Source organism: Musa acuminata, chromosome BXJ3-4 (assembly GCF_036884655.1).
Source record: "Musa acuminata AAA Group cultivar baxijiao chromosome BXJ3-4, Cavendish_Baxijiao_AAA, whole genome shotgun sequence".
NCBI lineage: Eukaryota > Viridiplantae > Streptophyta > Magnoliopsida > Zingiberales > Musaceae > Musa > Musa acuminata.
The window spans coordinates 37,615,596-37,638,334 of record NC_088352.1 but is presented as its reverse complement, the minus strand read 5'-3'; the positions used below and the strand labels follow the sequence as shown (position 1 = coordinate 37,638,334).

Genomic DNA, 22,739 nt, shown 5'->3' with positions numbered 1-22,739 from the left:
ATATAGATGGAATATTACTGTCTATATTATTTTCGATTGATATCTACGAGACACCGGTTACAAGCATGATTCTACGTTCTCACCGTTAACTGTGCTACCCAATGTGAGTCATGATCGATGAATATTTTTCGTGATAATTTGGAAACTACCACCAGCCGCCCCAACTCTCACTCTACAATGCAGATAAGATAAAAGTAAACGTGTGGATGAACAAAGGAAATTACTCTTTTGGTGTTAACTTTGTACTATCAATCGTTTCACTTGTATCGTCGGTGTTACTGTCTCGTGGGCCCATACCATACCATGTTTTCCACCGGTGGCCAGCAAGAAAGAGAGTTACGGGAACTATTTAAGTTCATCTCGTACACTTTCAGTTATTAATTTAAATATATAAAGAATCGGATCGATTTTTTTTTTTTTTTCAATCTTAAATCTTGGAGACATCTAAGGAGGGTAACATTTTCATCTCGAATATATTTTGAATAATCCTGAATACATAGGTTCGGATCACATTGAATCGATCAAAATGTCAATACTATTTAACTTATTTATTTTAAAACATCACACGTTCCATATGTCGTATAGGAAAAATCTTATTTTGAATAAAAAGACATGACATTAATTTAATATAATAATAAGTAAAGATTTTTTTGTTTTTGGGGTAATTAAGGTTCGAAAGGCTCGAGTTTGGATTCGATAGGCTTGAGTAGATGTATGCATGCATATAAATAAATATCTATAAGCCTAGTAATACAAGCATTTCCTTATTATCTAACTTATAAAGATACTTTTATTCTTATGCGTAGATACCCATGTACATACGCGAACACATACACGTGCATCTACACGTGTCATCTACACATCCTCGTGCACATGGGCACACATAGCACACACACACATTATTAACATTCTACGAGATAGAACTATGTGTAGGGGTGTTCAAACCAAAAAAATAAAACGAAATCGAACTGAAACTAAAATTGAATCAGGATATAAACAGTTCTTATTTATGATTTTTTTATTCAATTAATCCATCGAATCAAATCGATTTTATATAATTTTTTTAGATATTTAGGTTTTATAAATTAATGATCAAACTAAGTGTACAATAATGATGTTAGTCTAATTTTAATATTATAATTTTACAAATGACACGAGTCTAATTTTATAAATTTTATCGTGTCGATCAAATTGGATTAAGATTTTGATTCAATTCAATTAATTCACTAAACTAAATCAGTTCATTTAAAATTATATATTTTTTAAATTATTTAAAATTATAAATCGATTAATCGATTAATCAAATCAGATTAAATGATTTTAAAATAGAACAATTTCAGTTTAAACTTACCTTATTTTAATCGAATCGAACCAGTTTATTAGTAATTATAAACCATTAACTGAATCAGATCAACTGATTTTGAACTAATTTAATTAAATAGGCCTGAATTGGTTCCCTTCCTTACTTTGGCCCTACTGAATGATATTAAAAATTGATTCAATTCAATTTGGTCCTTAATGATTAGGTTGAAACCGGTTGGAAGACCCATAGCTATGAATGGTTCAAAAGTATGTAATTTACATAGTGATGCATGTATTTTTGGGACAAATTAGTTCGATTTTTCGGTACTGATAAATCCTACATGTCATTCTATTTAATTGCTTTTAAATAAGCATTTTACATATTTCAATAAATTGATAGTGTATATATATATATATATATATATATATATATATATATTCTGACTCTCAGTTAAGGACGATATGAGTCCTTTGGGTCTTAATTTTTTTGGTTGAACAAATGAATAATTATAATACGTATGACTTTAATGAAGCCTTAGTTGTTTATAACTTAAAAGGGCTTATCCTCGTTCCAAATGACGGATTAATAATCTCATATTATAAATAAGGAAAGATGAACAGGAAAGGCCACACGTGATGATCGATGAAAAGCCAGAGGTCGAAAGGCGGAACAAATGGATGGGGCCACGACGGTGTGGTGCGGTGATGATGACTCCATTACGCACCGAAAGTCTTTTGTATATGTTGGTGCGCAAATCTCTCAACTTCACATCAGCTGTACAGCACAACTTCGCCCATTCCACCATTCCTCCCCCCACTTCGCATCCGATGGCCAGAACGAGCGGGTGGCGTTCGACGCCGTCGGCGTCGGGCGCACTCATGCATGCACCCCTTGATCATGGCGACGATGGATGTCGACATCCTTTTACTTTGCAAGTCAAGCATCGATTGTTCTTGCCCTCCTCCATCGGTGGCTGTCCAGCTTCCACCTGTTCCAGTTACCAGCACTGTCCGATCTGCTTCAATTCAAGATGCTACCTTGTAGAGTTTATCATATATGGTGTTACCCCTACCAAAGATTCTAATTCTCCTATACATATTAGATCCCCTATCAAACTGATGTAGTTAACTGCATCTCTATGTTTTTTTACCAATGATGTGATATCTTATGATCTCTCTCTCTCTCTCTCTCTCTCTCTCTCTCACTACCTTATAGAGAGAAGTTCTCCTCTTAATGGAGGTGACAAGTTACCACGTCGGAAGAACCATGGAAAGTGAATTAGCAGCACCAGTAACATGCACTAAAGTGGAACAGTTACGTGTGAGGGTAAGTCGGCCTGCCTCGCCAAGGCTGAAGGCTGAAGCCTCGGTGATTGAAAGTGATGTCCACTCTAGGTAGCAATCTGTCTTCCAATCATCTCCTGTGAAGTGTGACTATTTGGTGGTAGATTTTACCTGTTTTCTCTGCTGCTGCTTCTCTCCACTTTGTTGTTTTTGGTTCACGGGTTGCCGATTCAGTCCGCTCGAGGAAGATGAACGATCAACAATCATTTATGTCAGCATATGAAAATGATTAATATTCCTTCAAATTCTAAAATTGAATCACATGCTTCTACTTTTCACATAAAAATAAATTGATGTGATACAGAAATAAAAAATAAGAACCACACATATTCTAAACTTAGAATAATGATTTATCATTATTAATTTTAAAAACTTAATAAGTCACCGATCGTCTTCCAATAAACTTACCTGATCTCTTATAGGGAAAACAATATTTAGTTAATTTTATTTATATTTAATAATAATAGAAAATAAACTACTGTGCTTTAAACATTAGAATATATATGATCTCTGCAAAGCAGATAAACCCCTAATTCTTTGATCCACAAACAAACCCCCTTTTGCAGGAGGAGGAGGAGGAGAGAAGAAGGTGTGGGGCATGCAGTAGCAGGATCCTCCCATCACCCACATATATTATCACGAACTCTATAGAGGCAAAGATTCTTTGATCCACCATCCAAGATGCCTTTCCAGAATAATGGTTTCCATATCCATCCCGCTTGCCTCCATATCCATCACCCATTGGTTTGACCCCACGAAAGCAAGCACTAGTTAGGAGAATAGACTTCACCAAATCCCCCCTTCTCCGGCCACGACTCCTTTGTGGGACCCATCTTGGTGTGGCCCCCACGCGAACCCCTCCCGCCCCATATATCTCCCTCTCTCTAAAACCTTCTACTCCCTATAAATCCCTTCCCTACGGGCCTAACTCATCCCCACACCAAGAAAAAGGAAAAGGAGAGGATGGCATCACCGGCAAGGAGACCCCTGGCCGCCGTCGTGTCCGTCTTGGACGCCGCGTCGTGGTACGTCGCGCTGGCCCTGGTGGCGGTCGTGCTGCTGAGCTCGCTGCGGGAGGGCCCGGCGACGGCGGAGCTGGACGAGCCGGCCAGCGGCGGCCGGCTCGTCGCCCGCCCCTGCGACGAGATCTACGTGGTGGGCGAGGGGGAGACGCTGCACACCATCAGCGACAAGTGCCGCGACCCGTTCATCGTCGAGCGCAACCCGCACATCCACGACCCCGACGACGTCTTCCCCGGCCTCGTCATCAAGATCACCCCCTCCAACCCTATGTAGATGCACGATTCCCATGTCTATCTGTCATGAGAGCACCGTGATCGTCTCACGTACATATAAATATACACGTCTACGTACACATAAACTATTTAGTTCAGTATCTCTTTCTCGATGCAAACTGGGCTTCCTTCTATTAATGTCTCGTGACCGAGTAAAGCAAACTGGTTGCTAATTGAATGGCGTAGGGACAGCGCTTTGTCACTTCGCCATACAAGTTTGGTTGGAGAGATTGCCTTCGATCACAGGCTTTCTTAATCAACCCACAGTCTTCAAGGACGGCATGGGAGGGGAAGCGTGAGCAATCTCACAGGATTTGGTCGCCACGGGTTGGACGAAGTGACCGGCTGCCTTATCATAGAGCGATTCATTTGTATGACAAACACCACAAGAAAAATAATGATACAGGGACAGCCACCTAAGCTGATTGATCTACATGGGAATCCTAATACTAAGGGATGATCACGAACGGGAAAAGTGTCGATTTAATAGGTGGTGCTGTCATTCATGATTCATCAGCTTCGCGGTCACAATAGAATCTTATAAATAGCTTGCTTTCGGTAGGAGGCGTGGCGTGCCGTGCCTTAGCTTGACTTGATAACGCAGAGAAGAATAAGTAGAGATACGAAAGGGTGAACTACACTACTAGGTTTTTCTTCTTTAATCAACCGGGAATCCTCAATAAACAAATATGTATGATTTGCTGCTTTCTCTTCCTCTATTTAACTCAGCTCTGCTGCACTACTGGTTGGCAGTTCATCTTTCTGCTATCACTCAGCTCTGCTGCAGTGGTTGGAACTGAAAGTCCATCCGGACCTGCATGCGGAAGAAGCAAGTTCCTTGCCACCTTTAACAAGCCACAGAATAAGGAGAAGAGCTGGTTTATGCTCTCCTTAGCGTGGGAAGCCGAAAAAACCAGCCATGGAAAGGCCCACTCGCCTGCAAAGGTATACTTCCACGACTCCCATATCACGCCACAAAATTTGGAAAGGAGTAACGAGATGAGAACAAGAACTGATTGACATCTACCTCCAACTACAGACTGGACCATCTTACTTGTCAGGTGATGAAATGGTTGGCATTAGGAAGAGTGGAACTGAAAGGGGATTTATTTGCAAGCAGAGGATATAAATAGATAAGAGAGGGATTTGGATATGATGTCTAAAAGAAGAAAAGCTATTTCTACTATCGAAGCTTGGACTGCAGTAATTCCATTTCTATTTAAATTATGGGACGGTAAGCTGGCTATACTCCCAAGATGAGTTAGATGCCTAAGGGAAGAGAGAGTCGGAACTCGATTATCATGCCCGTGATAACCTTTTAAAGCAAGTCCTCACTAATTGCTTACGGGCGGGGAAGCAATCCTCACAATTAGAAAGTAATCAGAGAATATATTTTTTATTAACATATAATGATTTAACTTTTATCCTTTTTTTTTAATGACATATGTCGAGTTTTGATTGGAGGTGAATATTTCTTATATCGCTATCTCGATATGTTTTATAGACAAGTCTAAAAATCTTAGAGAGTATTTTTTGGATCGGTGGAGTGATGATTTTTGTTTTTTTATATTTTTTAGAATAGTTTCCAAAAAGAGACCTATTTTTTAGTCCTTTTTGCATCTCCGCCTAAAGGAAGAACATTAATTCTTGGTTGTATTTTCCAATGTAAATAACTTGTATTCATCTGTTCATGATGAAGAATTTTTGGGTCACAATCTTCTCCACCGGTAGTCATGACTTTTAGAACAAACTTGCTGCAGTATGAGAAGGTCTAAAATGGAATCCTGTTATTTAGAATTTTAAAATTTTAAAGAAAATTCCAGAATTTCTTTGGACGGATAGTTCCTATTTTTGGTAACAAAAAGATGAATAGTAACTCATGAATCTCTGAAACCCTATTTATTTCTGAGTCAGTTTCCATCATCAACAAGCCCATAACTTTCAAAGCCCCTGCCGGTTTCTTTGATACATAAACAGCAACAGGACAGTTCTGCACTACACTTTTCTTCTTCATTCCCAGTCTGATCATAACAAGGGCTACCAGAACCATAATTAGATATCAGTTGCACACTTATCATCGATGAATACATGACTGAACAATTCGAAGAAAACTACCTTATTGAAGCAAGAAGAAAGAAAAACCCAGAGGCCAACTTGTTAGGTCGTGGATGTCTTCTGATTTGGCTCGAAGACATGCTTGATCAGCGACTCCTTGATCGGCAGAAGCTCTGGAAATTCCTTCTTCAACTTGGCGGTATCCAGTTCATTGTTGCTCCTAGGGGCAACTATCACCTTTGCTTGCTCCTCGAGTGTGAAATTCTTCCATGTAAAATTTGGATCAATGTAGTCTCGATACATCTCCAAGATCTCATTATGGCTAACAGCGCCAGGATTGGTGAAGTTCCATATTCCAGTGAGGTTCCTCTTTGCCATTTCAATTGATATAGGCAAAAGTTCATCCAAGATGGTCATGGAGTTGGGTATGTTAACGACCTTCTCATAGCGGGTGATCTTAGTGATGAAGTTGCGAGGGTTCGTTAGATCTGATGAGATGGGCATCCTAACACGGAGGGTGCAAACATTCTCATAGTTCGTCAGCAGCTCTTCAACCTATCAAGGATGCATAACACACCATAAGAAAGCAATAGGATTAACTATAAACACGGTTTACATGGTGGTATTAGAAAACAGAGTAAAACAGACACTGCAATAAATACAGAACACAAAGGTAAATGCATCACCCTGTTTAAAATATAGATGGAGGAACTAAACTTGTACCACAATTGTCAGCCTTGTTATGGAAGATGTTGCTCTATCCTCCAAGCAGCTTCAAATGAACCATCTTCATCAAAGGTAGGATAGAGTTGAAGGTCTGCGTTAAGCAGTCTGTGTGCATCTCAATTCTAAGTCCTTCCAATTTGTTACTCCTATCACCAACAGTAATACTGGGGTGCTAATGTCACAATCAAGCATAAATGAAACATATGCAAATGGGAAAAGGACTCACCCCATGCAGGTAATCTGTATTTTCATCTTATGTATAAAAAACATGCCATTCTAAAGCGTGTGCTTAGAAAATGAATATATCAGTCTCTAATGTACCGGAGACCATCTAAAGTTATAAGTTAGAGAATACAATTATGAAATAAGATAAAACACTAGTAAGGACTCAAAGTTGTAACTGCTAATAACAATAAAAGTAGTCTTGGAAGTAGAAAAATGAGAAACCATTAGATAACAGGTATGAGAGGCAGGGAAAGGACACCATGGGAATGAAATCTCAGGAGGGGCTCAGCGTACGCCAATAAGTATTAAAATGCACTTGAAGTATTAAAATGTATCGATCTATGAGAATGGTACGTGTGCTTCATTATATATTACTTCTATGTCAGTCCCCATGCCCCAAAAAGCAAAGAAATTTATCTTCAATCTTAAAGTGATGAGGCAATCCACTAAACCTACGAACCTGTCTGAAGGTAGAGAGTCTTATTTATTAGCATTTCATCTCATGTAAAGGTTTGTCTGGACTTGGGTTTTAATTACTGGTCTGTCCAATACAGATTTTCAACAATCTGTTGGATTAGTATGATACCAAGATTTCGAAAGGCATACCTACTGAGTATCACTAAATAAACTAATGAAAATATAAATAGAACTGCATACCTAGCAAGCATTATTAAAGTTTATGGTCCACTAGGGTGCAAGCAAACCAATAAATATGGGTTAATATGCACCAGTTCGAGTAGTGTTTTATACCATGAACAAGAAATGACTTTTTAAGGCTACAAATGGTCAATAAAATTAAAACTATCTTCAATCCCATTAATGAAGATGTAGATTGACTTGATATGGAAAATTACACAACAGACAAGACAGAAACAATAAGCAATCATGTGTCTATGGAAATAATTGAATGAAAGAATGTGACATGTACCAAATTCACCTCCATCAAGCATTATGAAAAATATATAGAAAGAACAAACACAGACTAGCCCTAGTTTGGTTGTCAAGATTTTGAAAGCGACTGAAATAATGACAAGTGGATCCAAATCTGAGGTATTCAACGACCCTAGATCCGAGAAAATAGCAAAAAGTTCATTTTTAGTCCTCCTTGTATCGATGTAATGGGCATAATGTCTTCTGTTGTGACACTTTAGGTTATGCCTAAGACTATCGAGAGATCTCCAAAAACAAGCATGCCAATGCATCACTCCGAAACAATATTTTTGTAATCATTTTCAGAGCTGCCAAATCTATAGTGCAACAATGGTAATTCTAATAATATTGTTTCAACAGATCTCCAACGACACCACAAACATATCAACTCATTACTCCCAAGCAATTCTTAAAACGCATTCAGTAATTGTAGCACAAGCATGGCAATTCCAAATAACCATATGGTCCGATCCAATCTCCAATGGCACCAGCCTTCCATATACCATCTACCGTCATTTTCATCCTTAATATGAACCTTAGAGAACACCTTTCAGTCACCTGCAAGCTAACAATGTCCATCGTACGATCTTACGTCGCCTCAATTCAATTGCTCAACAAAATCTCCCACAAATCTAACGCGTCCTTATGGAGACAACCAAATCAACGCCGACAAGGTGGTGTATAGCATAAGAAAAAGAAGGCATCATCACTGTACCATGGCCTTGGTCTTGGAATAGAAGGACCCGACGAAGTTTGGCGTGTCCTCCTCCTTGAACCCTATGCCGGAGCGAAGCGGGTGGCCGCCGTCGTACTCGAAGATGCACCCGGTGGCATAGTTGACAAGGATGAGTCCGCGCTCGCGGCAGACGTCGGCGAGGGTGAGGGTGCCGACGACGTTGGCCCGGATGGTCTCCACGCGGTGGGTCTCGCACCAGTCGACGTTGGGGCGGCCGGTGACGCCGGCAGCGTTGAAGACGTGGGTGGGGGCAGCCGAGGCGATGTCGGCCTCGAGCTGAGCGCGGTTCTCGAGGCGGCCAGCGCCATAGGCGAATGGGATGCCGCGCTCGGAGCAGAGGTGGCCCAGCAGGCCGCCGATCCAGCCGGTGCGGCCGTAGATGAGGAATTTGAGGCTGGAAGCCTCTTGCCCGGCTGCCGTGGATCCGTTCTCCGTCATCAGACCCATCGATCGAGCCTATCGGCACCCGTCCGTCCAAGGAGATCGAGATCTGCGGATACAATGAATCGAAGAGAGGGCAGGGACAGCAGAGTGAGGGCAATGTGTTTGTGTGGCAATTACAAGGCAGTTGATATCGTCACTCGTGAATACGGCAACTTTGTCCAAAATTGTGGATGTTATAGTCCGAAAGATCGAGCCGTTCATATACCAGAGTAGAGCGAGATAGAAATCCAGCCGTCCGTATCCACCAGCACGTATCACAAAGGTATAAATCAGATGCATGCACGACTGTCAAAGTTGGATGAAACTCAACTCTACCTTGGTCAATTTTTGTTAGATTATAAGTTTTTTTAATGAAAAAAGTAATTGAAAATTCTAAAAGTTAAAATTAAATGAAGAAAGCTACAATAGAGTGTTGTGTATTAATAGTCCATTGTTTAGTCATACAGCATTACACTGTGAGATCAGATATGTAAGGTTTCAGGTAGCTGTAGCCCGATACGTGTGCTGATAACGGGACGGTGGTAGGTAGAGGGAGAGAGTGAGGAGCGTGGAGAAACGAGGGGGAAGGTGGGAGAATATCTTGGAATGCTTGCAGCGGAGATGGTGGCACGTGACTAAGAGTTTCTTAATTTAATTTTTTTTTCCAGATGCACGTGACTTTCGGACAGGCCTCGTGTCATGGTTTTCGGTGCACGCAAAGCGCTGCTAGTGTCTGTTGGGGAGGGACGGGGGGCCGTTCTCAGCGTCGAGGTGACTGGCTGGGGTTGTTGAGGTCCCACCAATACCTCGACCATATAGTAGGTAGGCCGACGGGTGGGTGTGCCGATGGGTACGATGAGTCTTTGGTCCTCTCAGAAGTTGCCGCGGGCCTTTGTTGGTGCATTCTCTTTAATCGAGGGTTTAAAATCAAACTTGGACGTGCCAACAACCGAAGCGCGGTGATTTGTACGCACCCCAAATTTTAGTTTTTTTTCTAAAAAAAGATAATATCCCTCGTTTTTAAAATACCGAAAAATTACTTATTTTTTAAAAATAATAAAAATACACTGATAGCTTTAATTTTTTTAGTTTATGTCAGAAACCAATCCGGGTGGGTTTGCATAGATTTACAATAATTTTCTATTATCAAACTTAAATCACTGTAACCCCATTAAAAATATTGTAACTTAGTCTTAATTAATTTAAATTAGAATATATATTAATTATTTATTTTACTATACTTATTAAAGGTTAAATATGTATGTATTCTTGTTGGTTTGAAAATAAAAATTATTGATTTTGACTTTTTTTTATTAAATATAATATTTTTAAATAGGGCACAATGTTTGTCTCACACATATAGAATAACAGTGTAAATTTATAAAAAAAATATTATAATTGAGAAATAGTAATTTAAAATAAAAATATTATAACTAAGGAATAATTATTTAATATAATACAAACAAACTTATCGCCCTTAGTGGGGTATTAAATAGATATATATTGTTATTGTTTTAGAAATAAAAAAATATAATATTTTAGTTTCTGTGTTATTTATAATATTTATAATATTATATTTAGACTGCTTCACTATATAGATCGATTAATGACCGATTCACCATAGGACCGATCTAATGCAAAGAATAATAAATACTTTTTTAATGTTCTATCAGATTTTTTTTTTGGGGACTAAAGAAAAAGTGAGGAACTATAAAAGAAAAGCGTAACAATAAAAAAAGGAGACAAAGCTGAAAAATGAGATCTGACGTATAGTATAAAAAATATAAACGAAAGATTCAGATGAAAACTTTATATTAAATTATTTAACAATGGACAAGAGAGATAAAGATGAAGATATTGAAAAGGTTAAAATGTAAAATTTAATTTAATATGTTAAATTAAAATTATAGATCAATATCATAATAATATTAAGAGGAGAGAGAAGAAAAAATAAGTTAAAAAGAAATCCATCCAAAGATTAATAATAATAAAAAATATAAAAATAATCAATGTAAGATTTAATTCATCGTATGAGATCAATTATAAGATAATCGAGTTATCTTAGTTCAAAACACATCCTCTTACGTATCTTCTTCTCACGTCAAACTAAAAGAATATATTATATATATATATATATATATATATATATATATATATATATATATATTCTATTTATCCTCTCTACTTCGTTTGCTAGCTATAATAGAATTGACATAAGAGTGATCGATTATGATAACTTGACCTGTAATGATATTTCTTTTCTTCCTCACCTTCCGATTTTTCTACTACTACAGGCCTGCTTTACGATATAGATAGACACGAAGAAGAACACAAGCAACATTAATGCAAAAGAGTTTAACAATACTATCCTCCTGAAAAGCTATTCAATAATAATATAATGTAATACATTATAAGTATAGGGTCGAAACGTTAATGATTATTGATCTATGGAGGTTCGTTTGACTGCATAAGAAAAAAGAAGATAATAAAAAGAAACACCAAAACTATTCATCACCTCTTATTTTTCATGAAAATATAAAGATATATGTGATATTTTAAAAAAATCAAACCTTAATTTTTAAAATTTCTTTCTTCACAAAGATTTATCTTATTAAGATTCATTATTCTGCCAAGACACCGACGGTATGAATCTTAAAATATTTATCAATCTTAATAAATAATAAAATTTATTACTAAAAATTTGAAGAATGAATTGTATAGATCGACACAGACTCCTTATAATATTATATCATTACTTATATATTATTTTGGGTTTTCCATCACAATAATTATCTTATGATAGAACTCAGACGTTATGGGATAGAGTATATTTGTTTTGAGTCACTTTATTTGATATGAATTTATTTATTTTACTCAATATTTTAATATCAAAAGATATTTTTATCATAATAAATGATATTTTTGTTGTCCAATCTAGTAATATATTATATATTTATATCTCTTTTTTTATGTTTTCAATCATGTATATATTTTTTGATTTTATTGGTCTTTCCTATCTCTACCCTATCTTCTATCCTCCGTCCCCTTCGTATTCTCTATTAGATAAGGTAGGAATGAGGATAGAAAATCCCTATTTAGGGTGAGGAATCGGTGGATTTTTTTATATTATTCTAATTAATTTTTATTTTTATTTAAAAATAAAAATTAGTATTAAAATATATTTAATAATACTAAAATTTATAAATAATAATAAAAATTATTTATAAAATTTAAATATAAATAGAAACATTTATTGATACTATATCATCTAATTCAATTGGACCAAATGATCCATAATATACTTGTAATAACGTAACCTGATTGAATTAGATGGACAATCGACTCGCCCATCTAGGCTCAACATCTCAACTCACGTATTAATGGAATGAGCCAGATATATGATAAGAAATGTTATGTCATCCTTCGCGTCATAACCATACGGGTAATAAAAAAATATCTTATGTTCCTTCCCTTATCCCTACTTATTTTTCTTGTCCTTACCCCAACCATGGATATAATCAATACCAATATGAGTGAAGATATAAATGCCTACAAATTTCAACTAATAAAAACTCATAATATGTTGTTATCTTGACTTTCCTTTATTATTTTGGAAAGAAAACATCTCGCCCTTTAGACTTAAGTCTCATAGCATAAAGCAAAAGCTCAACAAAAGATTAGGATTGAAGAGTAGAAAAGCTAAAAAAAAAAAATCAATAATCAAAACATATTAAAAAAGTTGATGTCATATTTAATGTTATTCACGAAATTATATCTATATCTATAAAAAAATTAAATCCTTCGTAATATTAAATCAATTATAAGACATTGTGTTATCTCTATTTAAGTATAAATTTTACTACACATAGCATAAACCTCGAATAATTTATTTTTTTTCTCGATCTCTCTAGAAACCTTAGACATCATCTCCCTAAACACCTTAGAGAGAAACTCAATAACATAATTTCTCATAGCATGTTCTTCTCCACCAAAACCTAAAATGAGAGATTTTTTTCCAACTAATCTCTAAATTGTAGTATATGCTAATATAAATAAAAGAGTTGGATAAAAATATTATATTAAATTATTTAATAATGGAGAAGGGAGACAAAGATTGAGATATAAAAAAGGTCAAAATACAAAATTCAAATTTAACATGTTAAATTAAAATTATACATGTATCCCTTGTGGATCAATATCAAAATAACATGAGATTATGGGGGAGAGAAAGGGGAAAAAGGAAATAGATGAAAGAAAATAAAAAAACCAAAGGAGAAATCCATCCAAAGATTAATAATAAAAAGCATATAAAAAAATTAAGATAATATTTAATGTTGTTTAATGACTCCCGCTAACATCCATGTAGAAAATCAAAATTTTTATCATATAAGATCAATTACAAGATAATTGAGTTATCCCCACTCAAACACAAGTTCTTTCGCAAGACCTCTCAAGTAAACTTAAAAATATTCATATCTTTTTTTTTATCATCTCTAAAAACCATAGAAAGCACTACTCTACGCACACTATATAGAAACCCGGAGCATTAAAATTATTCATCACATCATACTCTTCAATATAAAAATCTAGAGATACATACGATATTTATAAAATAATCAACTCTAATTTTTAGGGTTTCCTCATTCACAAAGTTTTCTTATATTATGATTATTATCTCATAAAGACACTTGCTCAAGAATCCTAAAATATTTATCAATCTCAATAAATAATGAGATCAATTATTGTGAATTTGAAGCATCAATTGCATGTATGGGCATAGACTCTTTTAATGATATCTCATTATTATACAATATTATGTGTTCTATCATAATAATTATTTATCCCTAAAAGGATGTATTAATATAATATAAAAACCTTAAAAAACTCTTATGATAGCGCTAAATTCCTTAATACTTCAATTTAATCCAAACATGAGGTTTTGGGTAGAGTAGATTTATTCTAAGTCATTTTAGTTTGATTTGAATTTATTTATTTTACTCAATATTTTAATATCAAAAGATATCTTTAATATAATAAATGATATTTTTGTTATTCATGCATCTATATATTATATCTCCATACCATTGTTAATATCTCTTTTTTTTGTTTTCAATTATATAATTCTTTTTCTCTTTCATTGGCCTTAAATCTTTTTTTTTTTAGGGATTAGAGAGAAGTGCAGATAGAGATGAGGAATAATAACATGTAGTGTCAAATTATTCTTGATGTTTTTATAAAGATGATAAAATATTTTAAAAATATATAAATGTTTTTATTTTGATTTTACTTATCACAAAGAAAATAAATTGGTTAGTATATAATCAAATCTAATATTTTTTTGATAATAAATTACTCATAATTAAATCAAAAAATAAGTTAATATGCTAATATGGATTATATGCTAGTAACAGAGGCTAGGAATTAAGAAACAAATATTCAAAATCGATCATCGAATAAAGAAAGTAAGTAAAGTTTAATACATATAGATTCAAATACCTTTGCTATATCAATCATTTGGAGTTTGATATAAAAAAAACTCAAATTCAATTAAGAATTACTTTTTGAGGGCCTAATATATATTAACAAAACTTAAGAAAATGGAGAATAAATAAATGATCAAACCAGATTAATATTTAATATAACTTTAATTGTTATTGATATAAAGATTTAGAAACTAATATAGAATAAAACTAATTGGAGAGTGATACAAGAATAATAAATCCTTATAGGGATAGATATGTGAATGGGGTCTCCGTTTCCGTCTCCATCTCATCTCCCGTTCTTATTCTATTTCCCATTTTGATGAGACAAGGGGTAAGGATGAGGAATCTCCACTTGGGATGAGAATCCATGAGTTTTTCATATATTTGTAATCGATCTTTTTTTTTTTTAAATATAAAATTATTATTAAAAATTTAATTAATAATACTAAAATATATAAAATAATAATAAAATTATTTATAAAATCATAATAACACACACATATATATATAATAATATTTATTGATATTATGTTATCTGATTTAATCAAACTAAATGATTCATAATTTACTCGCAATCGATTCAACCAAGGTTCAACTCAGCCTGATTTAAATTTAGATGAGTAATTAACCCGTTTAGTATCTAGGCCTAACATCTCGACTCACATATTGATGGAATGGGTATGGGTATTAAGTGGGGAGTGTTGTACTATTTTTTTCATCCCTTGCTTAAGTAATAAAAAATACCTTATATATTTTCTTCCATCTTCATTTATTCCCTCATATTTACTTCGCCCATGGGTATAATTAACACATCAACAGGGGTGAAGATGTAAATATAAATATATTTATTTTCCTTAGTTACAATTCAGTTTGTGCCTATCAATTATAAAAACTTGTCATATGTTACCATCTTAACTTCCCTTATTTGGAAGGAGGAAGTCTTGGAGTCAAAGCTTTGTGTATAAAACAAGAGTATAAAATGAAAGTAACACGAAAAATTAGGGATGGAGAGGAGAAAATTCGATAACAACAAAAAAATCGAGCAATAATCAAAAGCATACTAAAAAGGTTGACATGATATTTAATGTTGTTCGAGAACTTTAACAAAAAAATTAAATCTTTTACTATATGACATCAATTACAAGATCTTAAGTTATCTCCGTTCAAGCATAAATTTTATTACATATAATCTCACATAAACTTTAAAGAATTTATATTTATTTTCTCACTATTTTTAGAAAATCTAGAGAGCATCTCTCTAAACACACTCTAGAGAGCATATCTCTAAACACACTCTAGAGAGCATCTCTCTAAACACCCTAATTTAGAAATTGTAGAGAGAATCTCTTTAAATACTCTAGAGAGCATTTATCTAAACATAAGAACACTAAAAGTATTCCTTACATTTGATTCTTTTACATCAAAACTTAAAAGATACATGACATATTTATAAAAGAATCAAATCTTAATTTCTAGAATTTTCTCCAAAACTCCTCTTATTAGGATTTTTAGGATATTTACTATAAGAATTATAAAATATTTATCATTCCTAATAATAAAATCAATTACTAAGAATTAAAAAATAATTATATATATCGGCACAGACTCCTTATAGTGATGTCTCATTACTATATAATATTTTGTGTTCGATCAAAATAAATATTTACCACCGGTAAGTACCTATTAATATAATATAAAAGCCTTTGAAAAATCTAATGATAGTACTTTTAATTCTTCTACTTTAAATTGTTCTACTTTAGCTTGATTTGAATTTATTTATTTTACTTAATATTTTAATTTCAAAGATATCTTTAACATAATAAATTATATTTTTGTTGTTCAATGCATCCATATTTTATATATTCATACCATTGTTAATATTTTTTTATTTTCAATCATATAATTTTCTTTTTCTTTCATGGGTATTAAATCTTAATAAGAAGTGTGGGGGAGAGAAATGAGGCATATAATGTCAAACTATTCCTGAATTTTTTAAACATGATAATTTTTTTAAAATATATAAAAAAAATCTATTTTGATTTTATTTATCACAAAAATAAATTGATTAATATATGAACAAATAAAATTTATTCTTTTGATCATGAAATATTTAATTAAACCAAAAATAAATTAATATGCTAATCTAGACTATATGCTAATAGCAAAGACTAGGAATCAAGAAATCAAAATTCAAAATGGATCTTGAAGATAACAAGGTGAGTAAAGGTTAATACATCTAAATTCAAATACCTTTACTATATCAGATCAAATCATTTCGGGTTTGATATGCAAAGAGCTCAAAATTTAATAAAAATAATAATTTCTGAGGACGTAATATTATTAAATCAGATTAATATTTAATGAAACTTTAATTGCTATTGAGGTGAAGATTTAGGAATTAATATGAGAAAGAATAAAATTAATTGGAGAATCTATAAGAATAATAAATCATACGAGGGTGAAGATGCAAAAATACTTCTTTCACTATCAACTATAAAACCTTGACATTATGTGGCCATGTCGACAAGTCTCGCCCTTTGGACTCGAACCTGAGCGACGATAGCATAACGAGTTGGAAGCGCAAGCGAAGCAGAGGATACGCCATGGAGAACCCGGCCGCCGACGATCGTATGGAAGTCGTGCTAGCCCTCCTGGACGCTTCGAGGAGCCGACACGGCCGCGCCCGCCTGGCCGCTGAAGGTGCCCTCCCCGCCGTCCTCCGCTGCCTCTCATCCTCCCCCGCGCTCCTCCTCCTCCCCCGCCTCTGCATCACCGTCAACCTCTGCTGCGAGCGACCTAACCAGGACGCCTTCCTCGAGGCCGGCGGCCTCGATCGGATCGCCTCCGTCTTGCTCAGCGGCCACCAGATTTCGGCTGAGATATTACAGACGGTGCTTCAGGTGCTGGGCAATGTCGCCTTGGCCGGAGAGGCGCACAAGGCCGCCGTCTGGGCGCGGTTCTTCCCCGTCTGGTTCCGCGAGATTGCCGCGATGCGCAACCCTGTGGTTTGCAATAGCCTCTGCAAGGTTTTGAATATGTGCTGTTCCGCCACGGGAGGGCACCGGAGATTGGGAGAACTTTGCGAGGAAGGGAGGGGGTTACCGATTCTCTTGGACATTGTCAACACCATGTCACCAAGTCAGTTGTTACCCTTTCTTTCTCAAAACTTAAAATCTTTCGATTCGATCTCATCTCTTAAAAATGTTACAAGTCTTGCTGATCTCATCTTGTTTCTTGTTTATCAGTAATACATGACCTTTTATCTTGTTGTATATAATTTCAAGTCTTTCAAGAATTGTAACTTTCCGAATTGCATGAGGACACAGTTCAACACAGTTTTAATTAGAAGCATTTTTGTGTTTTATCTTTGTTGAGTGTCATTAGGTCTAGAAAGTTTGATGCCGTGAAATTACTTAGACCTGTGCCCTTTAACCATAGCGCGTTGATGCAAAACAAAGTTCAAAATTGATGTTGCCGGAGCTAGTCGTTTTTGCTGTTGTTAATTTTCCTCAAATCATGGACCTCCTGTCACTAGCTTTAATTATGTTCTTTGCATCTTTATTTCCTGTATTATGAGAAATATTTACAAAGTTGCTTAATTTGTATTTATTATTGGCACCATGATTTGATTTGTTTTTTTGCAGGTTGTCGTAAAGAGATATGCCTCTATTTTCTTTTAGGCAAAGCATGCATCAAGGACATCTATTTCAACCTTGTGTTCCAGAGATTAAACTCAGTGAATACCTTGGATGATTCCTTTGGTGCTAACTTCACATACAAGCTTTTTACTAAGGAACAAGTGTTCCTTCTCAGACTTCTTTCTTACCACCTGATTGCCTGGCCTGATGTTCTTGACACCATTTCCAGCTATTTTGCACTTGGTGTTCTGCAACTCTTAAAAGAAGCTTACTCAGTTGTTGATGCTAGTTCCCAAAGCATATCTGCTGGTCTCACTGATGATCTTGCAATTAATGTTCTTTGGTGTTCATTCTACATTTTGAGGGATATATGTTCATGGAAGGATCATTCTTCATCAGCGTCGGAGGACCCTGCAGACTCATTGCTATCTGCAGGTCTTCTACAACTTCTTTTAAGATATCTTCGAGAACTTGAGCCGCCAAATATTGTTAAGAACCACGCAATGCAGACATCCACAGACTCAAAAGTTTGCCCTTACAAAGGGTTCCGGAGAGATGTAGTTTCTGTCCTTTGCAATTTTTTGCATGGAAGGAAGCAGGTTCAAGATGAGATCAGGAAGCAAGATGGGATCCCTTTGCTGTTGAAACAATGTGTTGTTGATGACTGTGATCAATCCTTGAGACAATGGGGAAGTTTATCAATAAGATACTTGCTGGAAGGAAATCTAGAAAACCAGTACAAGGTAGCTGAACTTGAGCAGAAAGAGCCCGTCATTACACCTGAAATTGCTCAAATGGGACTAAGAGTGGAAATAGACCAGGAAAGTCAATGTCCAAAGATGGTAAAGGCTTATCAGGTATGTTCCTCTACTAATTAAATTCATGGTGTTGACTGGCTAGATAAACTGAAGGGAGATCAATGTATTCAATTCATTGAATCATTGTTTTCCTTAATTGCATTTGTTGCCGCAGGCCCTTTTTCAGATTGTAGAGGTTTGATGCACAATCCTAAGTTCTAATTTTATGTTCTTTTTAGCATAGAAACATTACTATACCAAGCAATCTTAGTGAGAAGCAATGTTTTAAATTTCAAATGATACTGCCTATATCGGGCAATACGTACCGGTCTACCAGTAGACCGGTACGCAGACCGCCTGCTACTGGGCGGTATCAGCCTGGCTACGGTGAGGGAAGAAGAAGCGTCGAGGGAGAAGGAGGAAGAAAGGGAGAGCATTCGAAGAAGAGGGAGAATTATGAGAACCTCGACGCGTCCTGATCCGGCACCGCCCTCCCTCAACGATCCCAATCTAGGAGGTAACGACCAAGTAGCGGCTAGAGCAGCGGAAGAGGCAGTCTCCTTCATCACCTTGTTTGCGATTCTACGGCTTCTTTGCTGCATTCTTTGTCGAAGGCCGGAGACGTATATGGCCTTTGATATCTTTGTCGCCTTCTTCGTTGAAGACCGCGTTCTTCTCCTCGTATGAGGCAACGTCGCCAAGGCAGCATACGCCTTCTTTTTAGATTATATATATATATATATATATATATATATATATTGCTTGATATACCCTAGCGTATCGCTCGATACTTCCGCACCGTATCGTACTGAGCAAAGTTCGATACATCGGTATGGTATGAAATTTCAATCCTTGGTGAGAAGATCTGTAAAATAAAATGAAGTTTAAACATTTCTATGCTTAACCCTTTTTGGTTCTAATGAAATTTTTAGATATACAATAATGTTTTCTCCATAAATTTTCATCTTTTAAGAATATGGCCTTGCTACTCGTCTAATTATCTGTAGAGAATGATGATTCCTTTATTCTGATCTAACAGAAGGTTCTCTTTGATTAGATGGTTATAGCAGACACAAGCATGTAATTCGGAAGGATTTTTTGAAAACTAGAACTAATAAATTTGCAGTATGATTTAGAGCATTTCTTCCTATTTCTTTTTTTATGCTTGTTTTGGTGATGATACACTTTTATTTACCTTTGTGAACTTGTAAAAAGAGGGCCTCAGAAGTGTCTCTTGTTAAAATGTAGGTTTTGCGAAGGAAAAGTTTCCATCATTTCACTTGGTTTTTTTGGTTTCTTATAGCAAATCATAAGTTAGTTTCTCAAAACTGTAGCTCTTAGAAAGCTTATGAGCTTGGTTAACAGGTTAAACCACCTGTACAAAGAATAATCAAAGCAAATTATGCACAAATAATCATTGCTAAGATGCAAAGCTAAAAGCATGACTCTGAATATCAAGTATCAAGGCCAAGATCAGATGATTTATAACAGAACATAGAAAACATTAAAAAATGGATTCAGCTTGTTTTCAACTTGTTCTTGAAATCTTACAGACAATTGGCTTCAAGTTCTACTGGCTTCATGTTCAGCATGGGATGCAACATATCATGTTTGTACGATATTTTTGTTGTTATATGACTATGAATCTCTCTCTGCACTTTCAAATGCTATCTTCTTCATTTGCCCCGAAAGGGGAGGGTGGCTGTTGGTTTTCTATTACCTGTTCTCCCAGAACAAGTACTTGAGGCTTCTAAAGTAAATTTTGTTCAGTGTGATTGTTTGCTTTTGCTATTGATGTTCCACCTACGTGACATCATAGCTATGAATTGTGATGGGAATCTTATGTATAAAAATTTATCTACAAATTCTTTTACACGATGATAAGCTAGTATCTTCCAATTTACAGGAACAAGAAGATGATCCTTGTCAATATTATGCCAATGGACAACTTACATAAGTCACCAGTCTGGATAGCTGAAGATGCCCATCAGTGTCAATGAAGAGACTTAGCAAAGTGTTCAAAAAGTCAGTTCGCTGCTTTAATGGGTTTATTTGTCATGCACTTCTTTTTATTTTATTTGTCATGCACATCTTAAAAAAGTGAGTCATGCATAGTTTTATAATACGCTACGGTAGTCCGTTTGATAGGAATTGCATGTTTATTTTAAAGATTTTTTTTAGCTGTTTTTGAGCGATAAAACATCTGGTCATTGTTGAGGAACAGTTAGGTTTTTGTAAATAACATACATTGTTCGGGCAATCAATTTCACTCTTATTAGTCTTTTTTGTTTGTTCCATGATCTCTTTTTATTTTTGGAGCCCTGGAAACTATGTTTGATTGTTGTAGCTCTCTGGGCAGAATAAACTCCTATGAACTATACATTGTGTAGCTTCATATATATGGAACCAAGAGGTGTACCGTAAGATGTCAAGGAGATTGCTTGCAGGAATCATGGTTGCTGCCCTTGCAAGTAAGATATACTAGTTAGGTTTACTATATTATGATCTTGAAGCAAACATTAAATATCACAAATAATATTCCGAATAGGCCAAGAGGGAACAGAAGTGGTATCAAGCAAATACATCAGATCTCTTATCAAAGTCAAGCTGGACCTTAGCTAACCCTATAATGAAATTCTAGATTGAAATTGTAGTATAAATTGTTTCAGTGTTTGGATCTTATTGTCCCCTAAACGAGCTGTACCATTAGCAACTATCAGTTGATTTCAAGATTGGACTTGCTTTGGTGGGTTTCAAAGCATTTTGTCCTGAGTGAAAGCTTATAGTCCTGGTTCTCCATGGATGCAGAGGAGGTTCATGTTTTTTTCCTTAAAGGTGAGGTATGGTATGGTGCTGTGGACCCCTGTACCATGTAAATCATGAACAGAAAAATGAAATTTCTACATCTGATTGTTCCTCACTTTTAATTTCTTGAATTACTCGCATTCAATTCAGGCTGCATTAACGACAGAAAACATGGTTAGATAAACTGCATTGTGCTCGAGCAGCTCAGCTATACCTATGCATTGACAGAAAGATGGGTCTCTTCCATCAAAATTGAATAGTAGGAATGTATCAGCAAAGATCTTCATCTGCTTGTGTGTCAACTTCCTTCCGAGACAGATCTGAGGGTTAGCCGACAGTAACACGAGCAGTAAAATGCAGGCTTTTGGTGTGATTATAGGATCAATCAGCGTATTAGCTCGAGATAGTTCTTGCAGGGTACAACCAGAGAGTGTCGGATAGAGATGCGTGGAGGTACTGCATCTCGTTGAGGGCTTCCTCGGTTAGGCTCGCGACAAATTCGTCGATGGTTAGCTTCTCTCACCTTGCTCCTCTTTGTTTGTTTGTGCATTGAGATGCTTACATAGAACCATGAAAGGATCCAGCTGTGGTATCTCTGCATGCAACTACTAGGTTGAGCATGATGTCTCTCGAGTACTTGTAGCTCATGCCAGTAGGATTTTTCTCTCTTTCGATTAGAAATCTCGACAAGATGTCTTCTTTCTCCATCTGCCATAAAGAACGATGACAAAAGGTCAATTTTGACTTGACAGTTGACATAGTTGCTCGATCAATTTATACCCAAAACCATCCATCATTTTTGGGTTCATCATCATCTTGGCTTCTTCTCCAATATTCGGAAACCTCTAAATTTCCACAAGACATCGAAGTGCCGACTTAGCAATCGAGCAGTTGAATCATCGAATGCCTCTGCAAAAGCTCTCCCTTCTTAATTCGATGCAGATAATGTATTTAGTTTTATCCCGAAGCCTACTTTAAAT

At 35.6% G+C, this 22,739-nt stretch overlaps 3 protein-coding genes across 3 annotated transcripts; 2 read left to right on the top strand and 1 right to left on the bottom strand.

The window, feature by feature from the left end:
* Positions 1 to 3,567: 3,567 nt before the first annotated feature.
* On the top strand, positions 3,568 to 4,039 carry LOC135636891 (uncharacterized). The gene has a single exon (XM_065149019.1). The coding sequence runs from the start codon at positions 3,610 to 3,612 to the stop codon at positions 3,940 to 3,942; it is 333 nt and encodes a 110-aa protein (XP_065005091.1). The 5' UTR covers positions 3,568 to 3,609; the 3' UTR covers positions 3,943 to 4,039.
* Positions 4,040 to 5,814: 1,775 nt separating this feature from the next.
* On the bottom strand, positions 5,815 to 9,171 carry LOC135636890 (bifunctional dTDP-4-dehydrorhamnose 3,5-epimerase/dTDP-4-dehydrorhamnose reductase-like). Its single transcript, XM_065149018.1, has 2 exons — positions 8,593 to 9,171; positions 5,815 to 6,551 (listed from the first exon to the last, which is right to left on the bottom strand). Exons 1-2 carry the CDS (start codon positions 9,058 to 9,060, stop codon positions 6,099 to 6,101), a joined length of 921 nt encoding a protein of 306 aa, XP_065005090.1. The 5' UTR covers positions 9,061 to 9,171; the 3' UTR covers positions 5,815 to 6,098.
* A 7,889-nt stretch (positions 9,172 to 17,060) lies between these two features.
* On the top strand, positions 17,061 to 21,047 carry LOC135635257 (uncharacterized). The gene is made up of 3 exons (XM_065146216.1): positions 17,061 to 17,657; positions 18,164 to 19,014; positions 20,861 to 21,047. The coding sequence occupies exons 1-3, from the start codon at positions 17,123 to 17,125 to the stop codon at positions 20,909 to 20,911; spliced, it is 1,437 nt and encodes a 478-aa protein (XP_065002288.1). The 5' UTR covers positions 17,061 to 17,122; the 3' UTR covers positions 20,912 to 21,047.
* The last annotated feature ends 1,692 nt before the right edge of the window (positions 21,048 to 22,739 follow it).

Excerpts from the sequence above, each read along its gene's own strand:
- LOC135636891 (XM_065149019.1), top strand. The coding sequence starts at position 3,610 with ATGGCATCACCGGCAAGGAGACCCCTGGCCGCCGTCGTGTCCGTCTTG.
- LOC135636890 (XM_065149018.1), bottom strand. The coding sequence starts at position 9,060 with ATGGGTCTGATGACGGAGAACGGATCCACGGCAGCCGGGCAAGAGGCT. Across the intron at positions 6,552-8,592 it reads ATTCCAAGACCAAGGCCATG|GTTGAAGAGCTGCTGACGAA; the intron begins GTACAGTGATGA and ends CATCCTTGATAG.
- LOC135635257 (XM_065146216.1), top strand. The coding sequence starts at position 17,123 with ATGGAGAACCCGGCCGCCGACGATCGTATGGAAGTCGTGCTAGCCCTC. Across the intron at positions 17,658-18,163 it reads TGTCAACACCATGTCACCAA|GTTGTCGTAAAGAGATATGC; the intron begins GTCAGTTGTTAC and ends GTTTTTTTGCAG. Across the intron at positions 19,015-20,860 it reads AGATGGTAAAGGCTTATCAG|GAACAAGAAGATGATCCTTG; the intron begins GTATGTTCCTCT and ends TCCAATTTACAG.